The sequence below is a fragment of the Schistocerca gregaria genome, chromosome 3 (assembly GCF_023897955.1).
Source record: "Schistocerca gregaria isolate iqSchGreg1 chromosome 3, iqSchGreg1.2, whole genome shotgun sequence".
Classification (NCBI taxonomy): domain Eukaryota; kingdom Metazoa; phylum Arthropoda; class Insecta; order Orthoptera; family Acrididae; genus Schistocerca; species Schistocerca gregaria.
In genome coordinates, this window is record NC_064922.1 from 461,446,281 (window position 1) to 461,471,042 (window position 24,762).

Consider the following 24,762-nt stretch of genomic DNA (forward strand, 5'->3'; position numbering starts at 1 on the left):
CTGGACAGTTTACTGTGCTGACTATAACATTATTGCAGAATGGCGCGACACTCATAGTGAGATCTGGAGGTCGACTCATATATCTACAACACTCGACTGTCTCAAACTTGTTTGGCCTACAGATGGTGCTGTCCTTTGTGTTGGAAAGACTAAACTGTGGATTGCTGTGTTTTAAAACTGTGCCATGCTGAATTATCCGAGCGGTCTAAGGTGCTGCAGTCATGGACTGGGCAGCTGGTCCCAGCGGAGGTTCGAGTCGTCCCTCGGGCATGGGTGTGTGTGAGAAAAATACAAGCTAAATTCTGTACATGATAGAAAGCTTCAGATGCAAAATACTGTACTGTTGCGATTGAATTAGTGATTTTTAATGATGTATACCATTGCTTATGTAAATTAATAAATTTTATCTTAAATTTTTCTGGTCTTTCTTATTTAACTACCCCATCATTATATGACATAAGGCATTGTATCTGAATCTGTAATATGACTTCGTTTTAGTGGCTAAACATAATGTTATTATAATTAATATGAGTGTTAACTGTCTCTATAAAAGCCCATTGCGCACCAAAACACGACGTAGTTAGTATCAAGGCAAGGTGGGTGAAACATCAGTACCTTGTTGTAAGGGCCTCATAATGTGATGGCGCAGAAGAAGAGCAAAAGAAGAAGAAGAAGAAGAAGAAGAAGAAGAAGAAGAAGAAGAGTGGGATACTCCTACCTCATACATATACAAGCGATAATTGTAGCTCCTTCCAATTGCAGGAAGGCAAATGTTGTAATGTCACCACAAACACAACCAGATGGAGTCCACCTTGTGTATGTTTGTGTATTTCCAAAAACACTATTTGAGCCGAAGGACGAGTTACTGAGAAATATATTGCAAGGTGTTTAGGGTGTAACATACATGACATTCAGTCAAAGCAATCGAATACCCCCATTGGAAAAGGTAAAGCAAAACTGTGTTAATATTTGACGATGTTTCTATGGAAGACCAGGATCAATTTCTTCAATATTTATGTTATGGTCATCATGAAGGTGTTGAAGTATTTTATTTGAGTCAAACATATTGCATAATCCCAAAACGGTTGGTAAGTTATAATGCAACTCTCACTATAGCTTCCAAACAATACAATTTGGCTTTCAGACACATATACTGGCCAAATGTTGGAACTCACATGTCGTTATATCGTAATGTTATATGGTATTATTTTTTGGTGTTATTCATCAAGCCAATCTAAAGTTTTCCAGGCACAAAAATGTGCAATAAGAGGGATATGTGGTTTCAAGTCAAGAACATCCTGCAGAGGCCAGCTGCCTCTAGGGATACTAACTATTACTTCTGAATATATTTGTTCCTTAATGAAATTTCTCGTTTCGCATATCACTTTTTCAAATCGTCAGCCCAGTTCATGAATCAATACTAGAAATAAGAACAATATTCGCAACGATTTATAGTCACTTACTCTGGTACAAAGAAAATGTTCATTGTTCAGGAACACACATTTTTAATAACTTGTCAGCAGCCATAAAAAGCTTAACAATCAATTAAATTCAGTTTAAGAGAAGCCTAAAGGATTTATTGGTGGCCAACACCTTCTACTCCATTGATGAATTTCACAGTAGAGCCAACTAATTTTGCGCGTGTGTGTGTGTGTGTGTGTGTGTGTGTGTGTGTGTGTGTGTTTGTGTGTATAAAGTACAATCCAACTTCTGCACCATTTCGGTGCAATAATGTGTTCATTCTAAATAAGGATTGTAGTAACTCTATTATAAGTTTACTAACTTATAAACAGATGTTTTTAAATTTTAAATTCAGTGCATTAATGTGATGTCAGTAAATGAGTGCTATAAAATGATCCTTTCATATAGTGCACATGAAACAAAACAAAAAGTTGATGATCATTCCCCTAGGCACCTGTGGATGGTATATTAGCCTATTTGCTTAATTTGTAAGTATATGTCATGTATTATTGTATTTCTGACATGTTGTACATACCGGAGGATCTTCTCACCATGGATCAGTTGTAATGAAAGTAAATCTAAAATAATTCAATGATTTTCTAAAGACATGCAGGAAGTGCTGGAACAACACACAACACACAGTGATGAGTACATTAGTTTACATCACAGCCTAAGCAAGTTCGCATGTATATCAGGCATTCGGCCTTAGAGAATAGGTGTGAGTAGACAGAAAATGTGTCTACACATAGATGAAGAAGTTCCACGTCTCGAACATAAAATTAATGGCCTAGAGATGTATGCCCAGACCCTTCTGAGACTGATCAATGATTTAAGGAGCTAGAGATGTACACCAAGAGTTTCTTGAGACAGAAAGTAGACAACTATGCTGTAACGGCTGATGGAATTCAAACGAATGTACATGTATGTAAAGGCTGATAGAATTGGATAAAATGTGTACATGGTGCCCCCTGAGAAGGAGTCCTCCTAGTGAATAACAAGGTATCAACTAAGCATTGCATCATCATGGCATGGAATTTTGTTTGAGAGAAGATACGTCTGGTACGGTTTGAGCGCCTGGATCGAGAGCAGACACTGAGAAAAACCTTTAAACCAGTTACTGATTGTCTTGATGAATTCTCAGTGGAATTACTAAACGCCGATGGCCATGCAGCCTATAAGCTTAAAAGAAAAAAAACGGTAGGTGATACGGAATTTAAAAGAACAACTGGTCTATGGAACCCATTTTCCTAATTCCACCAAAACTGTAAATTATCTAGCCAAAGATCAGATGTATGGTGTCATATTGCACTTGGATTGCTGTATGTAGCGAAGAGGAGGCTAGTGCTGTGCAGAACGCGGAACCATTATAAAAATTATATTAGGTGCTCGACGTAGCATTGGTGATAGTACTGAAATCCAGCATAAAATAATCAGCAAGTAACTGCCACAGTATATATAGTACAAGGATTCAAATGAGCTAACAGCTCAACTGCGACTGCTCATGACATCAGCTACTGCTGGTAATACTGCTCATGGATTGGAGTTGTTTAAATTAACTCCGAGGCTAGGGAAAGAGGTTAATCGAATAAGTATGGAGACATTAGTTCGAGAACTGCACAAACCATCATGTAAGACGTACCCTCATAAACATGTTATGATAAAGGTTTGGGTGACTCATGGCCGGCAGATCGTCTGGTTAGGTGGGAATATTCATATGTGAATAATGGACTCAATTATACTTTAGTGATTATTGACTGACACTCCAAAATTGCCTGGACATTACCTGTTAATTAAAAGAAACGGGAGACATGGAGCTAAGGTGTCTGAGCCTTTGCTGAGAACATGGACGAATCGTTGCTCAAACAACCTCCAAACCAATTGTGTTTGAGAGTTTTACAATAGGTATGGAATGTATCACTGCTCAACATTCACCCACCTGAAGGCGAGTATAGTCGAATGTCTGCACAGAACAATAAAAGGTCAAATGTGGATATGCTTTAATCTTTGCGGTTCATACAAATGGCGGGATATCCTCCCTGAAACAATTGCACAGTGTAATCGTACCAAACACAGCACAATGAAGTTAAGGCCAATCGATGTTCACTATAATGAGCTCATGGATACCTTGTAGTGTTGTATTAAAATGCTGGATCCATGTAAACAGAAATTTAATATGGGTTATTTGGCATATGTATCAAAAGACAAGACAGCATTTGAGAAGTCATACCTCGCAAACTAGTAGAGTGAGATAATCACAAAATGCAAAGAACAAATCCCTGTACTTACTTGTTAAAAGATAGCAGTCGCCCTGAAATTTCAGGATGCTTTTACCCAGAAGGTTTTCCTGCAACGCGAAACAGCTGGATTGGCGCTGACGATTTGCTGTATAATTGTGCGCACAGAGCACAGCGAGTATAGTGGCATAAAATGGACGGTAGAAGACACATATAGAAGATGGTGAAATTCTCGACAAATTTCCAGTCGAATAGCATATTCCAGAGAACTATTCTGTGGATCTGGCCCAAAGCTTCATACTGGGTGGCGTATGTTAAGAAATATACGAGTAATATCATTTGAGACATGCAGCTTTCAGAAGAGTTACAACGATTTTTCACCGTCAGAAGATGTGTGCTCTGCAATTTTCATCGCTATCGTGACTTTAATACTTACTTGTATGGGCATGTGTGGATCACGTTCCTCCTAACGCTTATGAAGACTGGTATACAAAGAGATGTCTTAAACATCAACTCTTCAGTTGAGATTCAGATGCAATGCCATATACTCCGACTTTAAAAAACGATAGTTAACTTGCCGGACCAGAATCAGGGGTGGTGACCTTCAAACATCGAGGGCTCACAGCAGCAGCAACGTCCTGCTATTGTCAACGAAGACAGGATTACTTGTTAGAGATATAAAACCCACAAGCACACCGCGCATCGTGGCACTTCACATAGCAGCAAGGTGATAACACATTAGAACTGCGAATATCTTAAATCAGTTTGTGTGAAACACAGCGATGACATCGTTTGATATAACTACCCCAGTGGAAAATTACGAGCGTATTAAATGCCAGGAATACTTCTCACGTAAACGTTTCGCACCCGCCACATTTAGCATGAATGATCCAATTAATATTGCTTCATATATGAGCCACTGGACAGAATAATGGAAGAGTACAAGAGATTTACTGTATGTATACTCTAATACTGCTTATGGGATACTCTGAAGAATGTGGTGAATTGTTCTGAATGCTAAAAAGGGACTTAGTCTGGTATAGAGTGCAACAGATAACTTATACGTTCAAGGAGTTCAAGATGAGAACGAGGTCACCATCAGTAAGATAATATGGAAAATGAAACACATCACTGTGTTGGATGAGCAGTTTTTGAAGCTTCCTATAGAAGAGGGGATACAGCTACTGTATCCATCAAATTTCACAATTGCAGGTTAACTAGTGACAGAGTTTTCCTGAACTCCGAATTCTACCCATATGATAATTTATACTTGCAGTAGAATTCAAACTTTAACGATCTGTTATAAAATATGTATGGGAGATTCTATGCTTCATACTATAAGGAGGAAGGATGTCTCCTCAGCCTACGCGAATTCAGAGAAGCTAAAACGAAATTAGAATTATATTAATACCTTCAGCTGCTGAAGGCCGTTGATATATATCAATGGGGACAGGTGAAAATGTGTGCCCCGACCGGGACTCGAACCCGGGATTTCCTGTTTACAATGCAGACGCTCCAGCCGTCTGAGCAACCTTGGGCAGACAGGAGAGTGCGACTGCAGGGACTACCTCGCTCACGCCTCCCGCGAATTCCACATTCTCACCTTGTATATCCACACCCTACATTCGCAGTGTGCCACCCCAACACACTCATTACTCTTGGAAAACGTTGTTACCAAGTCCAGTAAGATTTAGGGGAATTTGTGTGCATCCGCACAGAAGAAGAAGGTCATGGTCGGTATTGCCAGAACTATAAACTTGTATCGATACGGTTTCTGTTCTTTCGGACATGTCCGAAAGCACAGACACCATATCGATGTAAGTATATTCAATGGAGCTGGTGCCTATCGACATAACACTACACTCAAAACATTATTAGATAATTTAATTTGGACATACAGATGTACGAATAGAATATGAATCTTCGACGTTTTTCCCAAAACACACTGCAGCATATTCTCTAGTTCTACATGACTATGTCATTAACTATTTGCCGGCTCACAATGTTGTACAACAAGCTGTATAAATGAACAGGTGCTTAGCCACACCCAGAGCATTTCACAGCGGAGTCTAAAGGTGTGAACATCACTGCACACATTCAGAGTGTCAATAATTATGACGGTAGATAGTCCATAGTTATGGATATATTGCATTCGAAGCATACACAGACACAGAAGATGTCAATATAGCGGAAACATTCTTTGCAAACATTACACTGCCGAGGTCTTTTAATGATGCGAAGTGTGGTGAAAGATGGAGTAATGCAAACTTGATAACACATTTCTACCATGGACTTCACTGGGAAAGTACTGTTCTACCCTATGAATATTTGGTGATGTTGCTTCCATTATTCGACGGCATGGATACTATAATTTACGTCAAAGGTCAGGGGATCACATGGATGTTTTGAATCTTCAAGTTCGCCGCAATGCTAGACATGAAATTCCACGAGTGTCCTGCTCTCCATCGACTCTAAAAGAAGAAAGATGTGTGACAACAGTGTTGTATCTGGTTATGAAAATGTAAAATTTCTTTTATTTTGGAAGAAAAGTAAATGAATTTTTATCTCACAATCTATGTGTGATTTCTTTTCACCCTTCTCCGACGTCGGTGGTATATAGCATGGCCCACACTTTATCTCTCTGGTTTCCTTCAGGTATTGGTGATATAATTTTAGAGATGTTTACTACATGTCTTTGGTAGGAGACACGGTCTCTTGCCTCCTGCTCCCAAAATTCAATTTGTGCTACACAATAGGTGCAATCCCATACAAACATCATATATATTTTGTTATCTTTGCCGTTAAACTTCACTATTGTATTCAAAACTAAGTCATTTGTGTTTAGCAAATCCTTTATGTATACAACAGGGATATTTTTGTAAATAACAGCGACAAACACGTATGGTAACGTATTCACTATTATTTAGTTCTCACAGGTATAAATTGATTCTTGAGATACTGTTTTCTTCTTGAAATACAATTTGGTTGTAATACTCAACACAGATATACTTATTTCTTACTCAATAACAAGAAAAAATTCACAGGTTGAAATATTAACAATTTTCAGATATTTAAATCTATGTGGAAAACGAATACAGAGATCCTTTTAATCTTACACTGGACAGTCCCAATAGTAACAGTTACATGGTTGTTATACAACAACAATGTTGATGATGATGAGCGGTCTAAGGCGCTGCAGTCATGGACTGTGCAGTTGGTCCCGGCAGAGGTTAAAGTCCTCACTTGGGCATGGGACTTGGTATGTGTTTGTCCTTAGGATAATTGAGGTTACGTAATGTGTAAGCTTAGGTACTGATGACCTTATCAGTTAAGTCCCATAAGATTTCACGTACATTTGAACATTTGAACAATTCTGATGGACTGTGAACTATGTATACATATACATCAACACTTTAAAGCTAAGCAGATTTGGATGGCTAGTGGCATGTGAAACTTAAAAATTATTCTATTAACAAGGTACGCAAGGTCATTATATACACTTCTTATTTACAACTCCTTTTTTGTGATGTGCGTGGTGTGAAGATACAACTTGTCGACAAACATGGAGTGCAAGTATTTTTTTTTTACAAGGTGTATATTTAAATGAGTACACAGTACCCATTGCTCACAATTGTGGTGTGCATAACTAAATAAATATTTACACCACACACACACACACACACACACACACACACACACACACACACACACACACACACACGTACTTACAATATGATGAAAAGCTTATACTATTCTGCAACATTTACTCCAAATCTCATTCTGTCCCTCTCATTCAGAGTCCTCTCACACTTCTCTCTACATGTGATTAGTGTGAGTTTCATTCTTGTCATCACAAATGGCTCTTTTATAGTCATGATGCAACACACCGACCTTAGATTGCACGATAGTGTGCACCGTTGTCCTCTTGATCAAATAGTAGTTTACTGCACTATATGCTGCAGTTGCAGCAGAGACGGCGAACAACACCTTCCAGAAGCTGCAAATAGCCTTTGATAGAGAGGGCTCTTAATGCCACATGTCATGCGCCCTCTGCCCACCTCTGGATGGCACCTTGCAGCAAGTTTCCAGAATGAGATTTTTCGCTCTGCAGCGAAGTGTGCGCTGATATGAAACTTCCTAGCAGATTGATACTGTGTGCCGGACCGAAACTGGAACTCGGGAACTTTACCTTTTGCGGGCAAGTGCTCTACCAACTGAGTTACCCAAACACGACACACGCTTCGTCCTCACAGCTGGCAGAAGTAAAGCTGAGAAGACGGGGCGTAAGTCCTGTTTGGGTATCAAAGTTGGTAGAGCACTTGCCAGTGAAAGGCGAAGGTCCCGAGTTCGAGTCTCTGTCCGGCGCATAGTTTTATTCTGCCAGGAAGTTTCAGCTTCCAGATTGGCATAGGCATGCATTTTTGCTCGTAAACCTACAAAACCAACAATCAGGGACAGTTTGCCACGTGTTTCATTAGGCCGATAACCTCCTTGTCCTGTGTAGCAATACCATAAGGATTATCAACTATGTACTCGTATGATGACGTGTCGAATGTTGCACCACAGCACATCATTACTTCATGTGGATTACAGTTCTTTATAGAACAAACTGTCTCTATCCTTATAAAGTAGCTTAGGATCAAAGCTATGAGGTTACGCAGACTCATGCTGAATGCTGTGAATGTGGAATTTGGATAAGTCTAGTACGCACATACCCTCGCAACAACATTAAACACGAATAACGATAATGCACCCTGGTGGTCGTTCTACATGTCACACAGAATTGCAACTCGTCACGGGGAGTATGTGTATGATGTTACATCCGGCAGTTTGTTGAATGATTTATTCCCAGTGATGCTTAGGCTTCAGTCTTAGTAGACCAAAAGCGAAAGAGAAATTAACTTCTAATGAGAAGCTTACTATAGGCCTATAAATACTTATATTGTATTACAAGAAAGGTACCGTTAGTTTGAAAAACAGTTAGCTACTGCTATCGATTTTCATAGATCTTTAATTCTGTCCTTGGTCAGTTGAGTATCTTCTCAACATTAGCTACTTTTCACACACACAACTCTCTTTCGAAGGCCTTGAATATGATCCTTATACTTTGATGAAGAATCTGACTATTCGTTCTGTTCTATTTGGAAGTTCAGTGAGAAATTTTCATTCACTCCACGTAATTGACTTCATGTATTCGATTGGTTTTCCCACTGGCACACGTGTCGTTTCTTTGTTCTTATTCTGACGATCTCTATCAATGCAGTTAGATCTCTCAAGAGATTTCGATAGGTTCGAGTCTTTCAGCCCATCCAGAAATTCAAGTAGACCTTATGCATTTTGCAATTTTTTCACAATTAATTTCTCTCCCGACGTCCTTCGTAATCTACTACGTAAAAACCTCATGAGATAGCGTTTAATGATTTTCTCATTAAGGTGTGTAAGTAATGTTAAACGTTTCTGACCAGATGCCATAAAATTTTTGTTTTATTGTCGTCAGAGGACTCGTGTCCATAATATTATTCACAGACGATTATTTCCATCGTAATCCCATGACCGCTTGATAATTCGTGTTGCTCTGATTTTCAGTGCTACTCAGAGTAAGACTTCACACCTTCTGTATCCATGTACACAACTGGGAGAACGATCACCTGATTCCAGAGTGCAAACCCAACCTACCTGGCCGCACTGAAACCCCTTTCCTAGAAACCTGAGTTTACTGTCGCAGTCTATCTACCTAAAAATACTCCAGCAGAGATCAGAGACGAACTCCGTATACTCTATTCTTTAAACATGCCAGTGGGCTTATGAGGTCATCTCCGAAGTCCACGCCTGCATAAGATCAGATAAAGCATCGATAGGAGAACGAGTTGACGAGTACGCAAGTAAACCGAAATCTTGCAGCATTGCCGCTACGTTAGCAATCGTTGGTCAGGACGATCATTATATACCAGAACAATGACTGATTAACTAGAAATAGATTATGTTGCGTTTATAAACATATTATTATCATTAGCTGTGATTGAACACTATTGGCTTATGCAATGCTCTTATGTATCAGCGATCAGAGTATCCAAGGAGCTCTCATTTCTTCTCCGTGGATTTTTTCTCTTTCTTCAGTCCACTTTGTCCCTAGTCTGGTGCTAAATTCATTCTCTCGCAGTACATCCCATTTTTTAGTATATGTTTGTATGACTTTCCTTTGAAAATGTGTAATCGAATTATACGAGCCTTTTCTAATTCCTTTTGACCTGGTGGTTCCAGGAAATGGTTTTTACACTACTGGCCATTAAAATTGCTACACCACGAAGATTACGTGATACAGACGCGAGATTTAACCGACGAGATGATGTGATATGCAAATGATTAGCTTTTCAGGGCATTCACATAAGGTTGGCGCCGGTGGCGGCACCTACAACGTGCTGGCATGAGGAAAGTTTCCAACCGATTTCTCATTCACAAACAGCAGCTGACCTGCGCTGTCTGGTGAAATGTTGGTGTGATGCCTCGTGTAAAGAGACGAAATGCGTACCATCACGTTTCCGACTTTGATAAAGGTCGGATTGTAGCCTATCGCGATTTGGATTTGTCGTATCGCGACTTTTGCTACTCGCGTTGGTGGAGATCCAATGACTGTTAGCAGAATATGGAATCGGTGGGTTCAGGAGGGTAATACTGAAAGACGTGCCGGATCCCGACGGCCTCGTATCACTAGCAGTCGAGATGACAGGCATCTTACCCACATGGCTGTAACTGATGGTGCAGCTACGTCTCGATCCCTGAGTCAACAGATGGGGACGTTTGCAAGACAACAATCATCTGCACGAACAGTTCGACGACGTTTGCAGCAGCGTGGACTGTGAGCTTGGAGACCATGGCTCCAGTTACCCTTGACGCTGCTTCACAGACAGGAGTGCCTGCGATGGTGTACTTAACGACGAACCTGGGTGCACGAATAGCAAAACGTAATTTTTTTCAGATGAACCCAGGTTCTGTTTACAGCATCATGATGGTCGCACCCGTATTTGGCGACATCGCGGTGAACGCACATTCGAAGCGTGTATTCGTCATCGCCATACTGGTGTATCACGGGGCGTGATGGTATAGTGTGCCATCGGTTACACGTCTCAGTCATCTCTTGTTCGTATTGACGGAACTTTCAACAGTGGAAGTTACATTTCGATCCCTACGAAACCCTACATTTCAGCAGGATAATGCACGACCACATGCTGCAGGTCCTGCACAGGCGTTTCTGGATACATAAAACGTTCGACTGCTGCCCTGGCCAGCATATTCTCCAGATCTCTCACCAACTGAAAACGTCTGGTCAATGGTGGCCGAACAGCTGGGTCGTCACTATACGCCAGTCATACTGTTGATGAACTGTGGTATCGTGTTGAAGCTGCATGGGCAGCTGTACCTGTATACGCCATTCAAGGTCTGTTTGACTCAATGCCCAGGCGTAACAAGGCCGTTATTACGGCCAGAGGTGGTTGTTCTGGGTACTGATTTTTCATGATCCGTTCACCCAGGTTGCATTGAAATGTAATCACAACCTATTTCTAGTATAATGTATTTGTCCAATAAATACCCGTTTATCATCTGCATTTCTTCTTGGTGTAGCAATTTTCAAGGCCAGTAGTGTAGTTGTTGGTAAGGTATAGGATTGGAAAGGATGCCGCGGGCCCAGACTCTGATTTAAAAACATTTTTGCTAAAGCAGGAGGAGGTTATTGGTTCACTTTATAGGAAATACAAAAAGTTTGTTAAATGTGGTGACTTCAATATTAATTGTATAAGTGGTTGTGCAAGGAAAAGGATGCTGGCAGACCTCCTTGATTCATATAATCTTATGCAAACCGTATTCTCTCCAACGAGAGTGCAAGGGAACAGTAGAACACCAAAGACAACATTTTTGTTCATTTCTCATTACTAGAAGGGCATTCGGTTAGCAAAAAGGTGAATGGCCTTTCAGATCATGGGTCACAAATTTTACCCTAAAAGATTTTTGTGCATTAAATATAATTGTCAACTGTTTAGGAGAGCTGATCCAGTTCCTGTAGACACCTTTGTAAACCTTATCAAGGGACAAGAGTGGCAAGTTGTTTATAGTGCTGATACAGTAGACGATAAATATAATGCTCTCCTCAAGACTTTTCTCGTGATCTTTGAAATTCGCTTTCTGTCAGAACGTTCAAAACAGGGTACCAGCACAAACAGGCAGCCTGGGTGGCTGACTAGAGGGATAAGAATATCTTGTAGAACAAAGTAGCAAATAATATCAAAACGTTAGAAACAGTCAAAACCTAAATGCAGCAGCCCATTACGAACAGTATTGTAAGGTGCTTAAAATGTTATTAGGAAGGCAAAAAGAATGTGGTATGCAGATAGAATAGCTAACTAAGCCTCTGTATAAAATTAAAACTATATGGTCAGTCGTAAAGGAAGCGGCTGGTCTGCAGAGACAGGTCTAGGATATAGAATCAGTGCATAGTGGGAATGGCCATGTTACTGATAAGTCGCATACATGTACAGTACTTAATAATCACTTTCTGAAAACATATGACAAACTAAATAGAAACCTGTCACTAAAGACCAGGAACTCTCATGGGTATGACTGTGTATCTAGCAGAATACTGAAGTATTGTTCTATGTATGTTAGCCCAGTACTTAGCCATATCTGTAACTTTTCCTTTAGGAGTGGTCGGTTTCCTGACTGATTAAAGTTCTTGGTAGGAAGCAACTTTATAAAAAGGAAGACAGGGATAATGTTGACAATTTTAGACCTATTTCCATTAATTTTCTGTCAAATGATCAGTTTGGATTTAGAAATGGTTTAACAACTGAAAATGCTATGTTCTCTTTTCTAGGTGTTTTCTTTGATTTAACGAAAGCTTTTGACTGTGTTGACCACAAAATATTACTGCAGAAGTTGGACCATTATGGAGTAAGGGGAGTAGCTTAAAATTGGTTCGCCTCTAATGTTAAGAACAGAAAGCAGAAGGTAATTCTCGAAAATATTGAGAGTGGTAGTGATGTTCAGTCCCAATGGGGCACTGCTAAGTGGGGCGTTCCCCAAGGGTCGGTGCTAGGGCCACTGCTGTTTCTTATTTACATAAATGATATGCCTTCTGGTATTACAGGTGATTCAAAAATATTTCTGTTTGCTGATGACACCAGTTTGTTAGTGAAGGATCTTGTGTGTAATATTGAAACAGTATCAAATAATGTATTTCATAAGTTTGTGGCTTATGGAAAATAATTTGATGCTAAATCACAGTAAAACTTAGTTTTTACAGTTTCTAACTCACAATTCAACAAGAACCGATATTTTGATCAGACAGAATGGGCATACTATAAGCGAAACGGGTTAGTTCAAGTTCCTAGGCGTTCGGATTGATAGTAAGCTGTATTGGAAAGCCCATGTTCAGGATCTTGTTCAGAAACTAAATGCTGCTTTATTTACCATTAGAACAGTATCTGAAATAAGTGACATTTCCACACGAAAAGTAGTCTACTTCGCATATTTTCATACACTTATGTCGTATGGTATTATTTTTTGGGGTAATTCTTCTGATTCAAAAATGGTATTTTTGGCTCAAAAACTGGCTGTTCGAGCTATATGTGGTGTCAGTTCGAGAAAATCTTGTCGACCCCTATTCAACAGTCTGGGAATTCTGACATTGCCCTCACAGTATATATTTTCTTTAATGTCGTTTGTTGTTAGCAATGTTGGTTTATTACCAAGAGTTAGCAGCTTTCACTCAGTTAATACTAGGCAGAAATCAAATCTCCATGTGGAATGCGCTCCCTTGACTCTTGTGCAGAAAGGAGTGCAGTATTCTGGTGCATCCATTTTCAGTAAGCTACCATCCTTGACTCTAGTGCAGAAAGGAGTGCAGTATTCTGCTGCATCCATTTTCAAAAAGCTACCACAAGAACTCAAAAATCTTAGCAGTAGCCCAAACACTTTTAATCCTAGACTGAAGAGTTTCGTCATGGCTCACTCCTTCTATTCTGTCGAGGAGCTCGTGGAAGAGCTGAAAAATTAAGCAAATTCCAGTGTTACATTGTTGATTTTCTTTATTTAAACTTACGACTTGTCGCCTGAATATGTTTCTTATATTTCATTTTATCTGTTTCTACAATCGTTTTATAATTTCATGTATTGACTCGTTCCAAGACCTTGAGGACTTCTCCTTGGTCCCACGGAACAATAAATAAATCAATAAATAAAATAAAAATGTCTTCAGTGATGGGTCCCACTCCGAGCTGAATCCCGACAACGAAGCGAATGTGTGTCTGCAGACACCCTATAGAGCACTGGGTTTCGCCCGCCATATGGCTCGAAAAGCAGGAGTGATGGTCTGGGGTGCCATTTCGTTTCCTAGCAGGAACCCTTTGGCTGCCACCCGGGCCACCTTTACAGCCCCCTTACGGGTACTGTATGCTCCGTTTTGTTGTTCATGGCAAGCTGTCCTACGCTTATATTTGAATAAGATAATGCCCGTCTGCAAACGGCGAGAGTTTCTGCTGCTTGCCTCAATGCTTGCCAAAACCCACTTTCGCCATTAAGGTAGCCAGATCTCTCCGCAATTGAGAACATTTGGAACTTTATGGACGGAGCCCTCCAACCAGCTTGGGATTTTCATGACCTAGCGTCTCAGTTGGACAGAATATGACATGATATCCCCCAGAAGGACGTCCAACAACTCTAGCAATCAAGGCCAAGTCCTATAAATCCTAATGTAGGGGCTAGGGGTGAACAGCGCAATACTGACTTTCTCACTTTCTGAAATGCTTTCTCTTGAATAAATTAAGTAATTTTTCTGCAGTTGTAATCCTTTGTTTGAGTACGTATGTACATCACATGTACAGATTTCAGTTTTGTTCGGATGATTCGTTCGTGGTACTTCCTTTATTTCTTTGTACACCGGTTGTGTCTGCTACGGATTTTCTCTAGTGTTTCGGAAGACATAGGCGATTTCATTTATGCAAAGAATAGCTTGACTCATCCAAAAGACATCCTCCTTGTCATGTCTTTCATGAGAAGCACAGCGTGGACGCAAAGCGTCGTTTTGCTTCTCATCACAAGCTAAATGAGTTTTAGTATGCAGTTTTACGTGACCATTCGATAGAGCGGTCCCATATTAGTTAGCTGCGTTACTCGTTTTATCGATATGTATTACCTGTAGCAGTAAACCACGGAAAATAATCATTACTCCAATAGCGACTGAGCAATACTTCGGCGTGGCGGTTGCACTCAGCGCGGGACTGTGTCGACGCTGCTAGAGTTGTGGTTACTCTTCGTGTTTTACTGTCGCTGTTAGTAAGCATAGATAACAACAGTATAGCACTAGTCTACTTCGCTCTGTCGAATAGGTACGTAAAACTCCACCTTAAAAATAATTTTGTTTGTAAAGGGCGACAAACCGACGCCTTCCTGGGCGTCCAATGAAACACGTCATGGGCAAAATGGAACTGACAGCAGTTACGAGTTCAGAAAAAAAGTTTAAATATCTGCTGAAATATTAGAGAAAACGCTGGTGATGACTCTTCAGAGAGACACTCTTTATACTCGTAGTATAGTGTGACCCAGGAGGAATTGTCAGTTTTCAGGAAGACTGCAGGATCGCTTACTTGAAGTGAAATACCCCTCATGGATATGCGTCTCATGGATATACGCCCATTCCCCAATGATTCCTGAGATGCAACACACTTAAACGATTTTTTTTTTTTTTTTTGGGCGGGGGGGTGAGGGGAGTGTGCCTTACTGGAGAGCACGTATGTGGCTTACCCTGCCAGCCTAACTTTCTGATTTCAACCTCTTTGCCGGAGATGTATTTATGCCACTAAACTAGCCCGTTGAGCTTGCAGTACTCCGTGGTGTGTTGTGAGTGAAGTAGTGCGAGGGATTGAGAGTGTGTCAGAGAGAAGCATCGGTTAGGTGTGCCTGGACACATGTTGTCAAAAATGCCACATATTTACACTAAAATGGAATATGCAGATGTGGTATGAGTTTACGATTCTTTGAAATAGTACTGCTCGTACTGCTACGAAAGGATACCATCGGAGATTTCCAAACCGTCGAATTCGAGATCCTAGAGCGTGTAGGTGAAATTTCATCACACTGTATGAAACAGATATTCTTCCGTGTTTCCATTTATTTCTGAACGTGTAGTTCAACAACCACTGCAGAAACAGCTACACATTCTTATTATGGTGCAGCGTAGTCCTATGACCAGCACACAGCGACATTCTGTGCTTCATAACGATGAGCGAACACTTGTATGATGAACTTTATGTGTGGAAACGTTGTACCCATTTCACATACAGCTTATCTACAATCTTCAAATTGGCGAAAATACCATACGACTTCAGTTTTGCCACTAGTTAAAAGACAATGGTCATTTGGTTCCGTTAATACCATTTAGCAAAGAGGTCACGTTTACACAAAATGGAACCAACCAAAGACATAATAATTATCTACTGTGGGAGAAACGTCCACGTGTTACTGCCCAAAACAATTTCCACTTCGTTTTTCGATGAGTGTTTGGTGCAGAATAATCAGTAACATGTTGCTAGCTTTCCGGAAATTTTTGTTGCAGAACACTTCTAGGACGTTCCTTTGGCGACGTAGACTGTAATGTAGCTCTAGCAAGACGGAGCCTCTCCACATATTATGAGGTGTGTAAAGGAAAATCGCAACCACACTTACGCTGGTCTAGTAGAATTTACAGGCCACCAACATCGTCAGAAATTGCGTCATTAGGTGGCTCTAATCTGACATGTACAAACGAAAAGTGAATATGCGAGATGAACTACTTCATCGCTTTATTGTGAACTGCAAAATACATGTGATGTAACGAGTACGATAATGTTTATAGGTGAATGTGTTAAAAATACATGTTTATTGTTTATACTTTGTAAAAGACTTGTTATAACGTTTACTAACTGTTGTATGTGTGTGTTTGTGTAAACCTGACAATTCATTAGACAATGCTGAAAATAAATAAAAATGTACATTAAGTGTGTTCCAGAAACCATTCGCAACAGGGCCTATGTCCATATGAAGTCTTTTTTGTTCAACTGATCGCTCCATATTATTCCTGAATAATGAGCATCCCTAATGGGCCCCCACTACATGCGTACATATGTATCTATGTATTTAATTGTATGTACACACACACACACACACACACACACACATATGTATGTGTAGATGTAGGTGTTTAGAAATACGTTTATCATCGATATGCCTGTGCATGTATGTATATGAATATGAATCTGTACAATGTGTGTATATGTACAAAACTCTTCCGCTGGCACCTGTAAATTTATTTTAGTATTTCTATTCACAGAACGACTACAAATTACACTGATATATGCACATATTAGAGAGTGTACCCAATCTGTGTTGGTCGTACAACGTAAAAGGACATGAGGGTGTAATATATTCTCTAAATGGCGATTGCTCCAAATATACAAGTATTATAAATGTGGTCCAATATATCTGTGTATCTCTCTCTCTCTCTCTCTCTCTCTCTCTCTCTCTGTGTGTGTGTGTGTGTGTGTGTGTGTGTGTGTGTGTGTGTTGGTGTGTGTGTGTGATCCGCATCTCTTTGTAAGCCACTGCACAGATATAAATAAAATTTGATGCACACACCTCATACCATCAAGCACCTATCGCTGTCAGGCAAAAACAACCTATCTACCGTAGTTCCAGAGATATGACATCTAAATACAGAGATGCGTGGAAACCACCGCATTGTGCATGACATTTAAATCTATTACTTCGTTTCCATTAAATCTATTCACTACATATTTGCAGACATTATTCACCTATGCAGATGAATGTATCTACCGAGTTACATTAATATATGAGACAGAGATTAAAATATATGACGACATAAAGACTGAGATGTGTGAAAATGTGCCACATTACGCATGACGTTTAAATTTATTATGTCCTTGTTTCTAACTCTATTCGCAACGTATTCCGCTGGCAATATTCACATACTCCGCTGAATGTACCTGTTCAAATGTATCACTGTAGGCCACATAGTTCAGGAGATATGACGATATAAACATCGTGTTACGAGAAAAAATGCCGCATCATGGATGAAATTTTAATACATATATTCTTCACTTCTGACAGTCCTCCACTCCATTAAACTCAAGGAAATCCCTGACCCTGGCAGCGTTTTTGGCAGCTTTCAACGGCAAAGTGCAGACGCCTGTAGGATAAAACGGTAGCCACGTAAAGACCTATGAAGAGGTGTGGCAATAAAGACGTTTACAATATCGCGCTGTAACCCAAGCGAAACAGCTGAGCCCAGCGGTCAGAAACTGTCCGGGATCATGTTTCTTAATGTGGATACTGCACTTATACAAATGCACCTTACGCACATTTCTTTGTGAGACTCTTGCATAATATCAAAAGTGTGTTCAGGAATACACGTCAATGATAATTTTTTAGCACATTACTACAAACATAGTTCATTTTTTTAAATTTCGTTCGTATTAGAAAATTGACCAAACGCATAACCAGAATATGCTGAATTTTTCATTCAGTTATTAAAAGAAATTTACAGTAGTATTCGGAAAAGTAATAGCAATAAACGATAAGCTACAGAAACCTGTCATCGCGGCGTCATTCCTGCAGCTTAGCTCAAGTAGAATGAGTTTAAAAAAATGACTTTTTCGAAAGAAAGATGTATACATGCCCGGGAAAGTCTAATGTTTTACTGAACGAAAGTGACACATTTGGTAATGTGATGTGCTCTTTACTGCTTTCAGGTTATATTTGGGACCGAAGTTGGTCATTGCGGTGATGCAGCCAGAGGATCTTAAGAAAGTACTGATAACCAGTAAGGAACACCAACGTGACCCGTATATCTTGAAATCAGTGCCGTTTCTCATCGGCAATGGACTGATCACCAACAACAAAGAAACATGGAAAAGACACAGGAAGCTGCTTGAACCAGCGTTTCACTTCGAGGTACGTTAGTTTTTAGCATCAAAGCTTTGAGTTTTTTTTCTAACATCCTTTGTTTCCAGAGAAATAAACTGTGAAAAATGTAGCTTTTCTACTACGGTACACTAATGGGAAGTGTGGTCCAACCATCTCTTCGATTCATTCTGTTTCTTATTACACACTTCTCTTTTGCTCAATCTTTACTGGATGTCTTCCTCCCTAAAAAAAGGTATAAAATAATGTTTGGTAAGTAACAGAGCTTTTAAAAGATGATTAGAAACTGTCCTTAATATAGATTAAATAAGCATCAATTAATAGAGGTATTAAATTTGCCACAGAAGCCACACCAAAGAAAAAATTTCACTATGATGACATTGTCTAAGGATATATTCCTGTGGCAATTCTAGTTACTGGTCGTTAAACTGACATGCAGGAGAATGCTTTATCGCCTTCTAGAACACTCAACAGATTATAAACATTTTTTATTAAAATATTTTTACGCGTCTGAAGGGCTGGGGTCTATTAATCATCGGCACAAAAAACGTTCGGCGAATGATAGGACCCCTCAGGGAAATGGCAATAAGGGACACCAAAGGACACCAGGTGCACTCAGTGTGTATGCCTGGGGGGCCTCATTAAACATTTTGGTGAGTCTATTCCGAAAGCCATTCAGGAAACAGCTTACAACCAACTTCAGATTGTGGCACAAGTTGGAACAAATTATGCCTGTCATCTGGCCACCGAAGTCATTCTTGGGTCATTCCAGCGAGTGGCAGAGAAAGTTGAGAAGACCCGCCTTGCACGTAGAGTTTGAAGAAGGTTCACAATTTGCACCGTTGTCCGCGGAACTGATCGTGGTCCTTTGGCTCTTGAGTCAGGTTGAAGGACTCAACCAGAGACTTCGAACGTTCTTTGGCAAGCTAAGCTGCGTCTTTCTGACCTTGCCCCATTGGGTTCAGAACTGTAGGGTCTCCCTAAATAGGTCAGGTCTGCACTACACGTCAGAGGTTGCGACTCAGGTAGTTGAATGTGTGTGTTTTTTTGTTTAGATTAGGCGATATTCCTTCCAATCCAGATAGAAATAGCAGTAGGAAATCCTGAAGCATCAGTGTAAGATCGGAAGAAATGCTTCCCACAGGTGAGAGTCTCAAAATTCTAATGGTAAACTGCCGAAGCTTTCGCGACAAATTGCCAGTGTTTTAAGTGCTCATGAAAAGCAATGAAGCTCACGTAATACTAGGTGCAGAAAGCTAGCTGAAACCTCTAATTGATTGGAGTGAGGTTTTTGAGGAAAATTTAAGTGTACATCGAAACGATTGGCAAATGGGAAATGGGTGTGGTGTATTTGCTGCAGTAGGCAAATAACTCAAATCCACCAAGATATTAATTGAAGTTGCATGTGAGATTGTGTGGTGAGATTCAACAGGCATCCTTAGATGAAATGACGGTGGCATTAACCAGTGCACCTCTGCTAGCTGCACCGTATTTAAAAAGAGACGCCTCCAGTTGAGGTGTCCCGGCCATCTCCCTCCAAGGGAAGAAGGGACAGAAGAAGCATATCGGATACGTCTCCGACTCATTATCAGTGCTGGAGAGCAAGTATTTGGTATACAAATTAGAAGTATAGCGGTATTATTTGGATTGGAACAATTCAAGTTTTCTCATGGGCATTAGCCATTTCACTTAGAAACCTACAAGAAGGCCTTAACATGTGTGCTAGCTAGGCCGCAAAATCTTTGGGGGGGGGGGGGGGGGGGGGGGGAACACCCAGATGGCCAGTGCATATATCAGCTTCACGTTCTAATGTTCACTATATAAGGGATACACATAACAACATGGGTGACGCCTTTAGCCGAATGTTTCAAACCAATTCTGAGGATGTGGACATCCTGCAAAACGAGGAATAAATGCCATGTAGGGGGACAGTCTGGACCTTTTGGGAGGGTTACCCGAATAACAGGGCTCTGATTCTCAACTATGGAAAGTGAAAGAACGCCTTAAAGGAGAGAAATAGCCAGCAGGGTATTCGCTTGACAGGGGATTGCTTTCCTTCCGTAGCCGCTATAACGGGGAGGATAAGATATGCCTGCCTAGCAGGTACAGACGAAATAGTTAGCATTTTGTGGATATTTGAGTGTGGATTTCTTAAAAGATATGGACAGGACAAATGAATAAGAATTTCCATTTTGGCACTTCAATCTAATTTCAGCAGCAAATTTTCCAACTCATGTGTAACAAAATAGTGGGACTCTGATCAATAACATATCTATAGACAGTGCACAGGCTGAAACAATTAATGTGTACCATATTGCTGATAGACTATCTGATCATAATACACAGTCAATGGAATAAACAGTAAGGCAACTTACAACCCGGAGGCAGGTTCATACAAAGCAGTGAGGCTTATTACTGAGCAGAGGAGAGTAAGGTAAGTGGGAAGGTATGCGGTGAGCTATATGTCGAAAGAGAGGCGAATGTTCAAATGGTTCAAACCGCTCTGAGCACTATTGGAGTTAACATCTGAGGTCATCAGCCACCTAGAACATAGAGCTACTTAAACCTAACTAACCTAAGGACATCACACACATCCATGCCCGAGGCAGAATTCGCACCTGCGACCGTAGCAGTCGCGCGGTTCCGGACGGAAGCGCCTAGAACTTCTCGACCACCGCGGCAGGCTTGATGCAAATGTTAAATTCAGTTTATTTCTAAATAAACTTGTGTGATTATCTAAAAGCTGCTTTCCTAAAACAGTATATGAAGGATCCATTAAAAATAGCAAGAAAAAAAACAAGCAAGACATGAATAACTAAGGGAATGTAATTCCTGTACTTCCCCAACCGCCGTATTCCCCTGATTTGGCCCCTGCGGACTTCTACCTGTTACCCAAACTGAAAGTTTCACTGAAAGGGAAGCCATTTGACTCGATTGAAGATATCCAGGCAAATACGGAGACCGTCCTTAACACACTACAGGAAAAAAATTCCAGGAATGTTTCCAAAAGTGGAAACACCGTTGGAGTCGGTGTGTTCACTCAGAAGGGGACTATTTTGAAAGAGATGCATCACAGTAGCATATAAGGACCGCCATTGTACAATTACAAGCCCATTCTTAAATTTTTCCCAACACACATAGTATATTATTCAAGAAACGTGAAAACTACAGTAATCTGTGTGCTACATACAGAATACGATTTACATTATAATGTTGTTTGCCATGTTTTGTTCACTAACAGGATTTGACTTGCAATGAAAGTTGTTATATTATGAGATAATTGTCCGAGGAACTTAAAATTTTAACCTACAGTTGAAAATTACATTAAAATATCTTAGAATCTAATCTCAAATAGACATTGAAACGAGATCATTGCGAAAATATCCTGCTCCGCTTCAAGTTCACATCGATCATTAGACACAGAGTCACGAGGTGGATTCTGTAATACATTTTTGTACCTCTCAAGAGTGGGAATATTCTTGAATGTTCTCCAAAATGTCTGACTAGCAGCCTATGAACATCTACAATTGTTCTGTCTTGATTGGTAAACCAATAGAAATGTTCTGATAGTTTATCCCTTCCTGCTTGCTGTTGACTTCCGAAATTGATTTCTCTGTTCCCATATCTATGTTGTAAGCAAGTCGTTCTTTGACCACCACTTTGCCTTTCTTCGTTTTCTGAAAAATAATGTGCTTTCATGCTGATAGTTTGAAGTGGAACTTCATATGCCACCTGGATTGTTCTTTCCAACCCTGGAATACCTTATCTCTTCCGATCAGTTCCAGAGTTGTATACTTCTTAAAAACATTGTGATGGTTAGTTTTATTGATGATAGTACCATTTTTTCTGAGATGTCTTTCTATTAAGCCGAACACTCTGTCTGAAAGTAGGAATGAGTGGCCAGTATCTGGAGAGACTATTTCAATCTCTACAATATTTTTTGGTCTATAGCTAGCCAGGAACTTGTTCAACATTGTTAGCATATTGATACTCTTGTTTTGCCTTGCAGATCCATCCACAACCAGCCAGATGATGTTATAGCCCGAGAAATCAATGCTTTGAAGTCACTGAATGCGATGGAAACCATCTCATTCAAGGATTCCCTGCCTTCTGTCCAGATATATACTGATACAGTAGTGGAGTCTATACACTCACTCGACAAGCCTGAACAACTGGAAGGTTGCAGCACTAAATCCGCCTTGAGTAGTAACCTATTTGGTCTGTTACCTTAGGAAGAACAAGGTTCCTTTTTACAGCCGAAACTCAAGTGGAAACAGTCTGTTGGTTTTATATGCAAATGCTGGAAGAAACCTTCGACTTTTTTCGTGTAGCTCCAGTTTAATTTTCAGTCTTCACTTGCAATCTCATTTTCCTCCATTGATATCTTATTTCTCAGTTCAGTATGTCTACTACACTCATCCGCACATGGATAAGAAAATCGTATGTTAAACTATGTGCAGAAAATTTTTCTGTGAAGGACTTGATGGACTTGATCTTGATCGTCTCCTTGTACACTGAACATTCTCCATAGTTTAATGAGGATCACGTCTATTGGCAGAGGAAGAAGAGTTTTTCTTTTCTTTTTGATAATGCGATTCACAGGTACACAGACTGGAAATGAAGGTTTTCACAGCTCCTCTAAGAGAGCTCAAATGGCTCTGAGCAATATGGGACTTAACTTCAGAGGTCATCAGTCCCCTAGAACTTAGAACTACTTAAACCTAACTAATCTAAGGACATCACACGCATCCATGCCCAAGGCAGGATTCGAACCGTAGCAGTCGCGCGGTTTCAGACTGTAGCGCCTAGAACCGCTCGGCCACTTCGGCCGGCTAAGTGAACTAAATTTGATTTATTTATTATTTCCTACTTGGGCTTTAGTAGTACATGATAATATCTTTCTTGAAGTTTTTGTATACGTCTATGAACCTATGATTTGTTACTGGGGTCAACACTTCGAGGGTCCTTTCACGATAGACGTGCAGATCATTACTGCATTGGTTGACAATACTGTGTTTCAGAATGATGGATTTTCCTTTAAGTTCTTCGTTCTTATTCCTCTGAGGATTGGATGTTCCAGCACGACGATGTTTGAGAATGAATGCATCTTGTTCACCCTTTGCAAGGATGGAGTAAAAAGCGTCTTGGAAGTCTCTGATGTAAGGCATTGTTAGTGATGTCCATTGATAACTAACTCTGTGTTCGCATATAAGATTCTCTGCGAAGCCTTTAGCGGATTACCTGAACACACAAAACAATGAAACCACTTTTAAAATTTTGTGTTGACCCATAAGAATAATAGGCACATTTAAAAATAGAAGAAACAGAGACATGTAAAAATAGCAGTAAATATCTGTGTTTCTCCATTAACATTACTAATCATATGACTATATTGATAGCACTTAGTTTGGAAATACGTTTGAATTGTTGATGCAAGTTCTGTGTTTTAATATTTGTTTTTCTTATATTTCGGTACTAAGTCGTGACGGCTAGTATCACTTGGACACTGTAGATCACATCTCTGGTTCGGCTTTTTGTTCCATTTCACTCACTTACCGGACCGCAGCGACGCACGGATGCACGCCAAGACCGTAGGATCCTACCCAGTGCCGTAGGGGACCGCACCGCCACTTCCCAGCAAATTAGGGACACTGTTTCTCCTGGGGTATCGGCGAGGACCATTCGCAACCATCTCCATGAAGCGCGGCTACGGTCCCGCACACAGTTAGGCCGTCTTCTGCTCATGCCCCAACATCGTGCAACCCGCCTCCAGTGGTGTCGCGACAGGCGTGAATGGAGGGACGAATGGAGACGTGTCGTCTTCAGCGATGAGAGTCGCTTCTGCCTTGGTGCCAATGATGGTCGTATGCGTGTTTGGCGCCGTGCAGGTGAGCGCCGCAATCAGGACTGCATACGACCGAGGCACACAGGGCCAACACCCGGCATCATGGTGTGGGGAGCGATCTCCTACACTGGCCGTACACCTCTGGTGATCGTCGAGGGGACACTGAATAGTGCACGGTACATCCAAACCGTCATCGAACCCATCGTTCTACCATTCCTAGACCGGCAAGGGAACTTGCTGTTCCAACAGGACAAT

At 40.5% G+C, this 24,762-nt stretch overlaps 1 protein-coding gene across 1 annotated transcript in view; it reads left to right on the top strand.

Moving 5' to 3' along the window:
• Positions 1 to 24,762, top strand: part of LOC126355421 (cytochrome P450 4C1-like) — a 183,665-nt gene that overhangs the window by 12,264 nt on the left and 146,639 nt on the right. The window contains exon 2 of the mRNA XM_050005724.1: positions 18,491 to 18,692. Coding sequence (XP_049861681.1) covers positions 18,491 to 18,692 — 202 coding nt within the window. The remainder of the gene's footprint in view (positions 1 to 18,490; positions 18,693 to 24,762) is intronic.